Genomic DNA, 12,779 nt, shown 5'->3' on the forward strand with positions numbered 1-12,779 from the left:
GAGCAGCTAAGCGGTGTCCAGCTCTCCCGCAGGGATGTGTACAGCTCCCTCATCAAACACGCTTTCCAGTCCAGCCTGGGCACCAAGTACCCACTGCCCAGCATCCAAGAGAGCCTACAGGTAGGACACATGGATTACCACCAGAAGGTGCGAGTTAGTGCTAAACATAGTGAGAAGTACTCTGTAAGTTATGTTTGTGTGGAATAATTAGCCCAGTTAACTTCATCCTTCAAGCTATGAGGATGATAAACGCTGGTTTACACAAACAGTAGTCCATCATACAGTAGATGGTGAAGCCAGCCAAGCAAAATAAATGATCAGTGCAGAGGCAGAAGTGTCAGTGTGTTAAAAGAGCACTGTAAGAGCAATATGAATAGTGACCTAAGAAAAGCAGAAATCAACAAAGATATTTGGCTTAGCATTTATGACTTGGCTGCACTTTTTGCCGAAAAGCTCCTTTGTAACACTATCTGTGTCCTTTTCTTCCCAGTCTGTCAGCACGGAGGACCTGGAGAGAGCCTTCTCCACGGTAACCAAGCTCATGGAGTCGGCCGTGTGCATGTCGGATCCTCTGAAAGCCCGAACCTGTTTGGTTCAGGGCCTGGAGGAGCTCCGGGAGAAACTTGGCGTCCCACCCTCCAACGGCAGGAAATCAGGTGGTGAGTAGCCAATGCTGCCGTCGCTAGGTGATATCCCGCCACCTTGCTACAGGGATGACTTCAAAACACTATTGCCCGCTGCACGTTGGATTGTAACTTTATGCAAAGTATATAGAAAGATGTTAAACTGTGATTATGTTGATGCCAGTGTCTTTGTATGTGACCCATTTCTTTTCTGTAGGCACATTACAGACGATCCCTGTCCCTTCAGCCAAATGCTACGTGTTCCACTGGGATAAGGACAATTTTGGTAAATCAAAGTAGAACTGTTTATACAGAGCTGTGCATTGGGTGTGTAAAAAGGGTTAAAGCAGTTAGTAAAAGCGTGTTTCACGTTTTGAGTTTTGTTTTTCACACCCTCAATGCAGATCAGATTCATCGCATGACCCTCACCACACTAGTCATTTCAGCTACTCCCACTCTCACCTCAAACTTCACTTTCAGCTACACCTCCCTGACTTTCTGTTTCTGTTTGTCTGAATCCGTCTCGTTTAGCCCCTCAGCTCTCTGCCTCTGTTTCTTTATGTGTAACAGAAACAGTAAGACGCTGGCGTGCTCTTTGTTTTCCCCTCCTCCTCCAGATGTTCTCAACAACATCCCAGAGACTGACAACGTGCTGTCTGCTCTTCACTCCTCCGGCCGGGCCGAGGATGAGGACGGGGACGTGGACGAGGACGTGGAGGAGGAAGACGAGGACCTGGAGGACATGGACGCGTTCATGGACTACCGCGCCTCCACCATCTCCACCGTGTCCTCGCTGTCCACCGCCTCCAAGGACTCCATGTTCTCCACGCTGTCCGTGGCCTCGTCCGAGGGCTCGCCCTCCTCCCTCTACGCGGGCCAGTCGGCCGCCGGCCTCTCGGCCTCGGGCACGGACAGTGACTTCTGCGAGGAGGCGGAGGAGGACAGCCCCTCGGAGCGGAGCCCCGCCTCCACGCTGAGGTCCGGCGGCTCCAACCACGCCTCGGGCCACGGCCACGCCGCCAAGTCGGCCAAGACGCCGCCGCGCCTGACCCAGCGTCTGTCCAGCCTGTTCAAGTCGCGCAGCAGCCACCCGCTGTGCCGGGCCAAGAGCCTGTGCAGCCCGGACGGCCGCGACCTGACCGCCAGCGTGCGCTCCAAGCGCTCCATGTCGCTACCGCAGCAGGTGCGCACCTCCGACCTGGCCAGGCTGACGTCGGTCCAGTCGTCCGGCCCCGAGGGCATCGCCGCCGCCACCGCGCCACACCTGCGCCACGTCTGCTTCCGGCGCCGGCCCATCCTCAGCAGCGACGAGGAGGAGGAGGGGGGCACCACGCAGGCCACCCAGCTGCGGGTGGTGGTGTTCGGCGCCGACCACGTGGCGGGCAGGGTGGCGCGCGCCTACAGCAGCCTGCGGCGGCGTGAGAGCCGCTGCCCGCGCCTGCTGCGCTCCTTCAAGATGCGCTTCTTCTTCGTGCCCGTCAGGAGGGACGTGGCCACAGCGGCGCCCACACACACCATGACGCTCTCCAGGACGCCCAGCCCGGCCGCCCAGCAGCTCTCCGTCAGCCCGCTGAGAACGGCCGTCTCTAATATGGTAGGAGACTGACCAACACATGTTTGTGTCAACATCCCTTTTTGAATTAGTAGTAGAGTGTAAGTGGTAGAAGAAGTGCGATTTCTGGGGAAATGACATGAGAGATTTTCTCCTTCCTCCTCCACTTGTCATTTGTGAGGTTAACCTGAATGGGTGGGAACAGTGTACGTGACCCGGCTCGGATTACTAAACATTTATTACCATGGGGATACTTCAGTGCTATATCTCCATGTATTGTCTCCTGAAACGGAACAATCTATTACAACCCTCATTACAATCAAACTTTTGATAAGCAAAAAGCCAGCTACGGATGAGCACCAACAGTGTCTGTGCTGAGTCTGTACTTAGTCTGTACTTAGTCTGTGCTGAGTCTGTACGGAGTCTGTACGGAGTCTGTGCTGAGTCTGTGCTCAGTCTGTGTAATGGTGTATGTGTGTTGTTCTGACAGGACCTGAGTCTGTGTGCCCCAGAAGACAGCACTAATGATATCGCTCAGCTGCTGGGGATGCTGGACCCCTGGTATGAGCGCAACACACTCAGCCTGCTCGACCTGCCCGTCAGTGTGGTGTGCCAGGTGAGGGTACACACACACACACACACACACACACACACACACACACACACACGCTTACACACACACACGCTTTTACACAGACACACTTACACACACACACACACACACACTTACACAGACACACACACACTTACAGACAAACACACACGCTTTTACACACACACACACAATATCAACAAATCAGGATGTAGGCTATGAATCTGATTGAATTTAGTATTGACCATCCCCATAATGCACCAGAATACAGGAAATCACATCAAACAAATTAAAAATGCTCTGGGGGAGGATCCCCAAACCCCCCCTCCCACATATACGACAATAAGTGGGGGGGCCCTTAATACATCTGGGCCCAGGGGCCCGAAAGTTCATAATCCGCCCATGCACACACACACACTTACACACACGCACACACGCTTTTACATAGACACACTTACACACACACACACACATACACACACTTATACAGACACACACACTTACCAACACACACACGCTTTTACACAGACACACACACACACACACACTCAGAAATAAAAAAATAATGAGAAACTTCATAACTTCAGTCAACATACAATGACCTAAGAACATACAGTATGCACACAACACATCAAACTGCCAGCCACACATTTCAGATCCTCTTTCAGCTGAACTCCAGCCCATAATGTGATACTGGGATGCTGTAGTATTGTGCCCATTCATACTTTTCTAAGAATGCAGAACAGAAGTCAACGGGAAGAACCCAGCGCTCTTCTCTCTGTGTGAGCTGGTGTCACCGCTTGGCAGAGGCAAACATCATGTTTACGGCTCTGCTTTCATGCTCGTGGTGATGGTGGCAAACTTGTGCTAACTGTTGTTTTACATGTCGTACTTCTTTCACAGCAAACGTCGAAGATCGACTCGGACTCGTACGATGATTCCCTGGAAGTGCGTCTGCCGATCCTAGCAGACCTGGTGCTGTACTACTGCCGGCAGGCCGCTCGGCCCGCCCTCATCCAGCTCTACCAGGCAGAGGTACCACTTGGTGTGGATTAGAGATGTGTACTGCGGTGTAGTCTAGTTAGCCCTCATCCAGCTCTACCAGGCAGAGGTACCACTTGGTGTGGATTAGAGATGTGTACTGTGTAGTCTAGTTAGCCCTCATCCAGCTCTACCAGGCAGAGGTACCACTTGGTGTGGATTAGAGATGTGTACTGTGGTGTAGTCTAGTTAGCCCTCATCCAGCTCTACCAGGCAGAGGTACCACTTGGTGTGGATTAGAGATGTGTACTGTGGTGTAGTCTAGTTAGCCCTCATCCAGCTCTACCAGGCAGAGGTACCACTTGGTGTGGATTAGAGATGTGTACTGTGGTGTAGTCTAGTTAGCCCTCATCCAGCTCTACCAGGCAGAGGTACCACTTGGTGTGGATTAGAGATGTGTACTGTGGTGTAGTTAGTTGTAGTGTGTATACTGTGGTGTAGTCTAGTTAGCCGTAGTGTGTGTACTGTGCTGTAGTCTAGTTAGCTGTAGTGGGTAAACTGTGGTGTAGTCTAGTTAGCTGTAGTGTGTGTACTGTGTACTGTTCTGTAGTGGTGTAGTTAGCTGTAGTGGGTATACTGTGGTGTAGTTAGCTGTACTGGGTATACTGTGGCTAACGTCAAAATTTTATTTTTCCAGCTTGCAAGCCAACGGAGAGTTGCTAGATTAGCCCGGGCAGCAAATTAAATTAAATTTGCTGCCGCTAGGGTGCGTCTAGATTTCTAGGTTAGATGCACGTTACTTTTGCCACTTGTATCGTGGGGAGCCAATCACATCGGTGTATCTGATATAGGCGGGCCAAAGGGCGAGCTAATGAGTGGGTGATCATGAAATGTACAAGGCTGCAAACTGATGCCATCTAGTGACCACTAGTTTAGCACTCTGCTACATTAAAGTGATAGGACTTCACCAGCGTGTTGGAAAAGTTCTAGATCAAACTTATTTACACGGAAGCTGAAAGCAATAGGCCGAGAATGATGATGTTTGTGCTCAACCGAGTCTCTAAAGACTTCACTTGATATCATCATCATCATCAACCGTTTTTTATTCAGGGAGAAATTGACTGAGCATCAAGCTCTTTTACAGCAATGCCCTGAGTTACAAAACAACAACAATAATCAAAACAACAAAACAAGAACAATAAAAGATACAAAAGGCAAATAAGTAAGGGATAATGTATAGAACGCCGGTCATTGTCGGGAGATAGGTCCCGACAGGGCGAACCGGACCCTGACGCGCAGCGGAGGGGTCTTGTTCCGCCCTGAAGGCGGAACAAGATATAAAACCCTGTGAGCATGTATTGTGGCAGATTGATTTTATGTTCAGAAGAGAAGTTAGGTATAAAGGTAACTTTCCCAGTAATGCCTTATAAACAACAATATGAATCACTGACAGAAGAACACTACCAACACTAACAGTACACTATACAAAGTATACAAAAACATTTAACCAAAACCAACAATAGTGTTAAATGGAGGTATACATGGATTTTTATGCCATTCCAGTTCATAGACTGAACATTAAACACTTATGTTCTAGTTGTAAATAATTAATCTATTTACTTATTTAGTTTTTTTTTTGTATTCTTTTGAAGCTCACATTAGCTGGTGGCGAGAAGAGGAACGAGGTGTTCATTCACTCCCTGGAACTAGGCCACACAGCTGGGACACGCGCCATCAAGGCCATGGGTGAGTTCAGTGAGCCACCAACCATCCGCTCCAGCCACCAATCGCACGACACCCATCGGCCACCTCGCGCATGCTTTCCCATGACCAGTTTGAGCTGTGCGAGCTCTCGGTCTGCGCTGATGACCGGCGCTGCTGGTGCCGTGCAGGGTGACCTCTCTCTGATCTGTGCCTGAGTTCACTATCTTCAGATGGTGGTGACAGATAGACACCTTTTGATGTTTGGAGCTGAATGGGGTTTTCCATAAATTAACGATGACAGTGCGCAGTACAACACTCACAGTACAGCCGTGGTCTACTGGTTAGCGCTTTGGACTTGTTACCGGAGGGTTGCCAGTTCGAACCCCGACCAGTAGGCACGGCTGAAGTGCTCTTGAGCAAGGCACCTAACCTCTCACTGCTCCCCGAGTGCTGCTGTTGTTGCAGGCAGCTCACTGCGTCGGGATTAGTGTGTGCTTCACCTCACTGTGTGTTCACTGTGTGCTGAGTGTGTTTCACTAATTCACAGATTGGGATAAATGCAGAGACCAAATTTCCCTCACGGGATCAAAAGAGTATATATACTTACTTACTTAAACAGTCCCAGTCAAAGAATGCAGAGCTTTAGGAGTATGGACAGCAGTAATGTAATTTGATTGGCTGTTGAGCTGCAATATCAACAACCAAGACTGAACCTTTGAGTGTATGAAGTTGTGTTCCTTTGAAGACTGAACCTTTGAGTGTATGAAGTTGTGTTCCTTTGAAGACTGAACCTTTGAGTGTATGAAGTTGTGTTTCTGAACCTTTGAGTGTATGAAGTTGTGTTCCTGAACCTTTGAGTGTATGAAGTTGTGTTCCTGAACCTTTGTGTGTATGAAGTTGTGTTCCTGAACCTTTGAGTGTATGAAGTTGTGTTCCTGAACCTTTGACTGTATGAAGTTGTGTTCCTGAACCTTTGTGTGTATGAAGTTGTGTTCCTGAACCTTTGTGTGTATGAAGTTGTGTTCCTGAACCTTTGAGTGTATGAAGTTGTGTTCCTGGCTGGTTTGTTCGCTGCTTATGTGGCTTTGTGTGCTGCTCAGGTGCTGCGAGCAAGAGGTTTGGGATCGATGGGGACCGTGAAGCCGTGCCTCTGACACTAGAGGTGGCATATAACAGGGTAAGAGATGGACTTACAGTTTTTTCTGATTGCTTAAGCACATTTTTTGTAACTATGGCTTTTTTTGCAAAACTACACACAAACAGGAAAACCTTTAACCCAATAAGCAAAACATTGTACAATGTGCCAACTACACACTGATGGTATGAATAAAAAACACATCTGGCTTTTGCTTTCTCTGTGCACAAGGTAGACTATGTCAGTTTGAGGTCATACTTTTGTCATAGTTCTGTAAACATACAGGGATCCAAACTTCAAGTATTGGTGTTTATTTACAAACATCAAAACAATCCAGGTCAAAACACAAAATAGCAATTTCACTGAGACAAAAAAATCAGTCTACATCGTGTTGTCTCTCTCAAATTTTCGTCTACATCACATGCAATGTCCTAGTCCAAGGCACCAGGGAAAATATATTCTGAAATGCCGTATCCAGGCCTGACATGACAATAACCCCACACGTAGACTGTTTTTTTGCCTGTAAAAGGGCTATTTCTTTCTCTTCTTCCCCTTCCTCTTCCCCCTCCTCGTCCTCCTCTTGCTCCTCCTTGTCTTCTTCCTCTAAATTCACCTCCTTGTCCTTGTCATCCTCTCCCTCTCACTTCTTCACCTCTGCATCCTCTTCTTCCTCCTACTTCTTCACCTCCATGTCCTATTCTTCGGCCTCCTCTAATTCTTTCTCTTCCCACTCTTCCTGCTCCCTCCATTGTACCCATTGTACATTACCTGTGGCTTATTTATAGTGCTTAGGCTGATTGCAAAGGGAACTAATTATCTAAAACAGTTTTCACATGAGAAAGTGTGCCATAGAGTTGGCAAAATAGTGTAAATAATGTGTATAGATTTGCTAGGAGTGTGTTGATCATTTGGAAATTGAGTGTAAAGCAGTGAGTTGTGTTTACAGTTCCGCAAAAATAGTGCTGTGCAGTGGATTATGCCTACAGTTGTGCAAAGTGTGTGTTACTAAATTGCAAACTGAGTGCAAAGCAGTGTTTGTGATTTTAGTTTTGCGAACTCAGTGAGTGGTTTTGCTATAAGAATTAATAGTTTTACAAGTTGTGCTATAAGAATAACGGTTGTGTTTAAGCATTCAGAAAGAACTGTAACATCCATCCCATGGTTTGACTGACACAATAGAAGAGGTGTGAAGGAATGAATGGCAGCATAGGTCAAATGCCAGTGACACTGTGAAACATTTTGAAATTCTCTCCCACAGGTTGTTATTAGTGGCAGAAGTAGTTCTACGAGGGCAGAGAAGGTCTGCACGTCTATCAACCTAACAAAGGCCTGCAAGAGCCCGGAGGAGCTCGGTGCGTTAATCTTATAGTGTTTTATCACCCAGTACATTATGTTTATTTGAATATCGACAAAAACATCAGAAAATCAGTAGATTCTGATCATTTCCTCTGGTTATTATAGGTGGATGTTTCTACTCTGTTACATGAAGAACAGCTCAGCTCAGATTTAATTCACAGTCAAGTTGAGCACTCTGAACTGAGAGCCTGTTTGTCTGTGGTTGCTTTGCAGACTCAAAGATGGAGTGTCTGCAGCTGACAATGACTGAAGTGCTTAAGAGGCAGAACTCCAAATCGAAGAAGGGCTACAATCAGGTGAGCAGGAAGTGTAAATGAGTGAAATAATGCCCGTTAATAGACACGTCGAGAACAAAAACACACAACATGTGTCTGGAGAGGTCTGTTGTGGTGACAGGGGCTGACATGAGACATGAGAGACATGAGCACCTGTGCAGAGGAACTCGACTCGACCACAGATGAGCTCGATGAGTTCTCATGCTCACGTGCCAAGAGTCTGTAAACAACACAGTGTCTCTGTGAGGGGCCCTTAGTTAATAGTCTTTAACTGTCATTTCTGTCCATCTGTCCATTCTTATCATCATTATTTTGAAGTAAGCATGGATGTCAATGTCAATTTATTTGTATAGCACATTTAAAAAACAACAACAGTTGACCAAAGTGCTGGATGTGACAGGGGACCTACACCAGGCACGTAACTGAAGCGTTCTGTTCGCGTTGCGTCTGCTGCAACAATTAGCTTCCACTATAATCAATGGAAGTAGCTACACCAGACGTGATAGCGGCGCGTACGTTCGAAAAAAATACACCAGCCATTTTACGCGTCGCGAACGGAACGCTTCAGTTATGCGTCTGATGTAGCTTCCCTGTGAGTCTCAATATTCCATGACGCCACTGCAAGTTGCTGATGAATTCTTTTATATTCTTATATTCTTATATTCTTATATTGTTAATAGTCCAGAAACACTAATAACCATTATGCATTGCATAATATATTTCAGTCCTTACCATGTTATGTCAGTAAGTTTGCAGCCGACGTGTCACTGTATTGGTGGGAACATAGAGGTTGAGCGGTTTGGGGTCAGCTTACTGACAGCGTAAATGAGGCCAAGATAGAAACAGGGTTTGCAACAAATAGCTCGAGCTCAGTTTGCACTGTCGCCTACTGAATGCTGGGAGTCAAAATATTCTGTTTGTAATTGTGTGTGAAAGTGTGTGTGTGTGTTGACTGCATGACTTAAGAAAGATGTACTGTGCTTTGTGTCTGCCTCATCCAGCAACTCACCACTACTAAAGTGAAAGTGGACAAGGTGCAGGTCATTGGCGCCAGCAACACCACATTTGCTGTGTGCCTGGACCAGGATGAGAAGAAGATTCTACAAAGTGTCACCAGGTAAGGAAACAACACTACACAAACTAGATCCTTTGAACAGCAGATGTTCCCTAAAAATGTTCTTCTTTGTTTGGCTAATTTGCTAACAGTCACAGAAAGTCTCACTCTCCACACCCAAAAGCATTACTGCACAACAACCAGTGTTTGTCACCATGGTTACCACAGATGGTTATCTGTTTATTTGTAGCATTATTTGAACCTTTAAGCTTCTTTACAACTATTTCTGACTAATTGAGCAAAAAATGTGAAGATGTAAAGTACAGTATCATTCTTTAGTAGGTCGATCCACTAATATGTGGTGTGTCTCTGTAGGTGTGAAGTGTCTGTGTGCTATAAGCCGGACAGCTCGGCGGACTGGTCGCGTGGCCGGATGCTGTCCTCTCAGATCCAGCCCCTCCACCCTACCTTCTGCTCCCTGCTCTGCCTGCCCGTGTCCACCTTCAGTGGGCCTCAGCCCTGACGACCCCCCCCCCCACACACACACACACACACACACACACACACCTCTCCCCTCCCTCACACTGACACACACACACAGGGCTCAGACAGCACTCACTCAGGTTCGGCCTCATAGGACGCTCACTGGGATGACCTATATGGGATGACCATATAAGAGTGGACTCTTTATAACAGAGGAGGCAAACGTTGAGCCTCTGTAAATAGAACAGTATGTAAATGTGTATATGTTGTATGATTTTTATGTCCTGAGAGATTGGATATGATAAACTGATGTAATGTGATGATATATCATGGAACATTTAAGACACTCTTGACACTTTTTATTTGTATTTACGGTATATTTATTTGACTCAGGTTTTAATGCGTTTGGTCATTTTGTCTTTCTGCTAGTCCTTATATGTTTCAGCAGAGGGTGCTGTTTCCTTGCACTGAATTAAGACCAGCAAGTTTTGTTTTTTTTATGCCTTTGAAAAGGAAATTGAAACACGAGATTGCAGGGTGCTGTCTTGTGACTTGTGCAGTAACTAAAAACAATAGCCTAGGGCTCCTCAATAACTGCCCGCACTTACAAAAGCCAGGCCTGTTAAGTGGACAGGGTGTTTTAATGATCTACAGTTCCTGGAAACACACTTAAATGGTTTATGGAATGATCTATGGGGATTTCTTCTCTAATGTGGAAACTTTAAACAATGTTCAGGGATGATCAACTGTGTATATAGCAGTTTAATTTCTAGATTTTTTAACATTTCTAGATTTTTTATGTTCTTTTACATGTTTCTTTTAACATCTAATCTGTCTATCAAATGGAATATTCAAATCATGACCACAAATCGATGAGATTTGAATCACTGTGCATTTTGTAATTAGTTTTTAATTATTATTATTATTATTATTATTGTATTATCCTTTCCTATCTCTACCAATCAAAAGTAATGTTAAACATTTAGATTTGCCAGTGCTTGAATCTCTTGCACATTTTATAAAATGTCATAATAGCAACCTAATCTTTTGTCAATAACATGGTACATTTGATTAATGTCAGACAACATGGTACATGATTCACTGTAACTTTCCATAGACCTCTGCACTTATTTCTTTATTTACTAAATGTATTTGGATTGTAAAATGTAATGTATAATGTGTAAAGCGTAATTAAAACATTTATGAATATTATTTTATTCACCTTGGTATTGAATACTTTTTCAATATCCTATTTAATTTAACATTATTATTTATTTTATGAAGTGTGGATGAGATTTGTTATAAAGTAGGGGGGTCAATTAATGTCATAAATTAAATATATTCTTGTGTATTATTTTAGATGATAGATTTAGTGCAACACCTGTTTTGTAACATGTGCTCTAGCTACCACTAGGACCCTTTGGACTGATGGAACGTTGGAGTGGAGGCCTGTCAGGTTGGCACCTGTAGGGGCCGACGGCCCCCCATGGAGCCACAGAAGCTCGCCAGCCCCTAAAGGTGAGCTCCCTGAGAGCAGGCATGGGTAACCCCGGCTAACCCACCTCCCCCTACAGGTGAGCTCCCTGAGGGCGGGCATGGGTAACCCCGGCTAACTCACCAGCCCCTACAGGTGAGCTCCTGAGAGCAGGCATGGGTAACCCCGGCTGACGCGCATGGTCAGACATCTGCAGCACTTAAACATTACAGAACTCTGGCAGTGCGGACTACCCAGGAGTCAGTGCCCTCCACAATTAATGGCACCCCTGCTAATCATCAGAAAAAGGGCCTTAAGAATTAATCCTTTTGGTGAATTAGCGTAATCCTACAATGGAAGAATGAGAAAAATCTGGCATTCAGTTAAAGTAAATTTATCCTGTGGGGGAGGGGGGACTCTTATTATGAAATAAATAATTGAGGCAATGCATGTAATCAACAAGTTATAGATAAGACCAAATTAAAAAAAAAGAATTTGAGAGAAGTGAGAACTAAGAATGTAATTGGAAAACACACATACGGTCCAACTGGAATGCAAAGACCAATGATAAGTCAGTAGACCAGGTTAGCTGGGAGATTGGCAGTAGGCCAGGTTAGCTGGGAGATCAAGCTTAATGCTTGGAGAGAAGTTTCAGACAAGTGTGGCAAAATATTAAAGGAAAGATTTAGGCACAAATAGCCTTTTGATCATTCTGCCTGGACACAAACAGCTGCAGCCTTTGCAAAAAATAAGTACATACAGTGTTTCAGGTTAGGGGGGTAAGTCAGTGGAGGGACTGTGGACAAGGACACTACAGTAGTAATTTCTAGGATCATTTTCAAGGATACTAGTCATTTCTAAGTGACCTTTTTACTGAAGGTGATATGTATAATTCTTACGAGAGTAAAACAATCTCTCCAAATTACTACTGCCTTGGCAGTGGCACCTATCACCTGATATGAGTCAGTGGTTGTTTCTTTTTAATGTTAGCCCTCTCAGTTATGTCATGTTTTGCCAAAGGATAGCTGTTGCATTTGCTTCCCTTGACGGCAATCCCCTTTTTAGGCTTTGTAAACCAAAATCACACTCTGTGGTTAAACTCACGTGGTGATGCCACTTCTCCTAATCATTACGGTGGCACGTGGGGATGACATAACAGTGTGACATTATACATCTAAAGTGAGCATAATGTAACTTGTTTAAGGTTTTTATGGTCTACTTAATCCACAGTACTTACCTTGAGAGTACGCTACCGGTTTGCTTACCAAGGATCCATCGGGCAAAAGCCCCAGCTACATCACAACTTACGTCAGAGTGTTGGTCAACACCTAGTGGAGACATCCACAATGTGTTCCTTGATTTCCCAAAGCATTTCTGTTAAACTACATCAGTGGTTCTCAAACTTTTTCCATCATTCCCCACTTTGGAGGTGGGGAATTTTCAAGCCCCACCTGAGCCCATCACCCTGGCAAAATGGTAATGTTAAAATATTATTTTCGCATTTTGGTTCCATTTCCCGTCTCAATCTGCTGATTCTAATTTATTGTTAT

At 45.3% G+C, this 12,779-nt stretch overlaps 1 protein-coding gene across 1 annotated transcript in view; it reads left to right on the forward strand.

Moving 5' to 3' along the window:
• The window catches only part of pik3r5 (phosphoinositide-3-kinase, regulatory subunit 5), a 23,991-nt gene extending 13,024 nt beyond the window's left edge, over window positions 1-10,967 (forward strand). The window contains exons 7-18 of the mRNA XM_076294310.1: window positions 1-120; window positions 491-659; window positions 841-909; window positions 1,241-2,217; window positions 2,666-2,791; window positions 3,671-3,802; window positions 5,401-5,494; window positions 6,553-6,629; window positions 7,846-7,939; window positions 8,157-8,239; window positions 9,220-9,335; window positions 9,648-10,967. The exon at window positions 1-120 is cut by the window's left edge and continues 55 nt beyond it. Coding sequence (XP_076150425.1) covers window positions 1-120; window positions 491-659; window positions 841-909; window positions 1,241-2,217; window positions 2,666-2,791; window positions 3,671-3,802; window positions 5,401-5,494; window positions 6,553-6,629; window positions 7,846-7,939; window positions 8,157-8,239; window positions 9,220-9,335; window positions 9,648-9,795 — 2,205 coding nt within the window. The 3' untranslated portion in view covers window positions 9,796-10,967. The remainder of the gene's footprint in view (window positions 121-490; window positions 660-840; window positions 910-1,240; window positions 2,218-2,665; window positions 2,792-3,670; window positions 3,803-5,400; window positions 5,495-6,552; window positions 6,630-7,845; window positions 7,940-8,156; window positions 8,240-9,219; window positions 9,336-9,647) is intronic.
• The last annotated feature ends 1,812 nt before the right edge of the window (window positions 10,968-12,779 follow it).

This window comes from Alosa pseudoharengus, unplaced genomic scaffold (assembly GCF_046254945.1).
Source record: "Alosa pseudoharengus isolate Yale_2024_CS ecotype anadromous, Long Island Sound unplaced genomic scaffold, YU_APseudo_1.1 YU_APseudo_1.1_scf_1, whole genome shotgun sequence".
Taxonomy (NCBI): Eukaryota; Metazoa; Chordata; class Actinopteri; order Clupeiformes; family Clupeidae; genus Alosa; species Alosa pseudoharengus.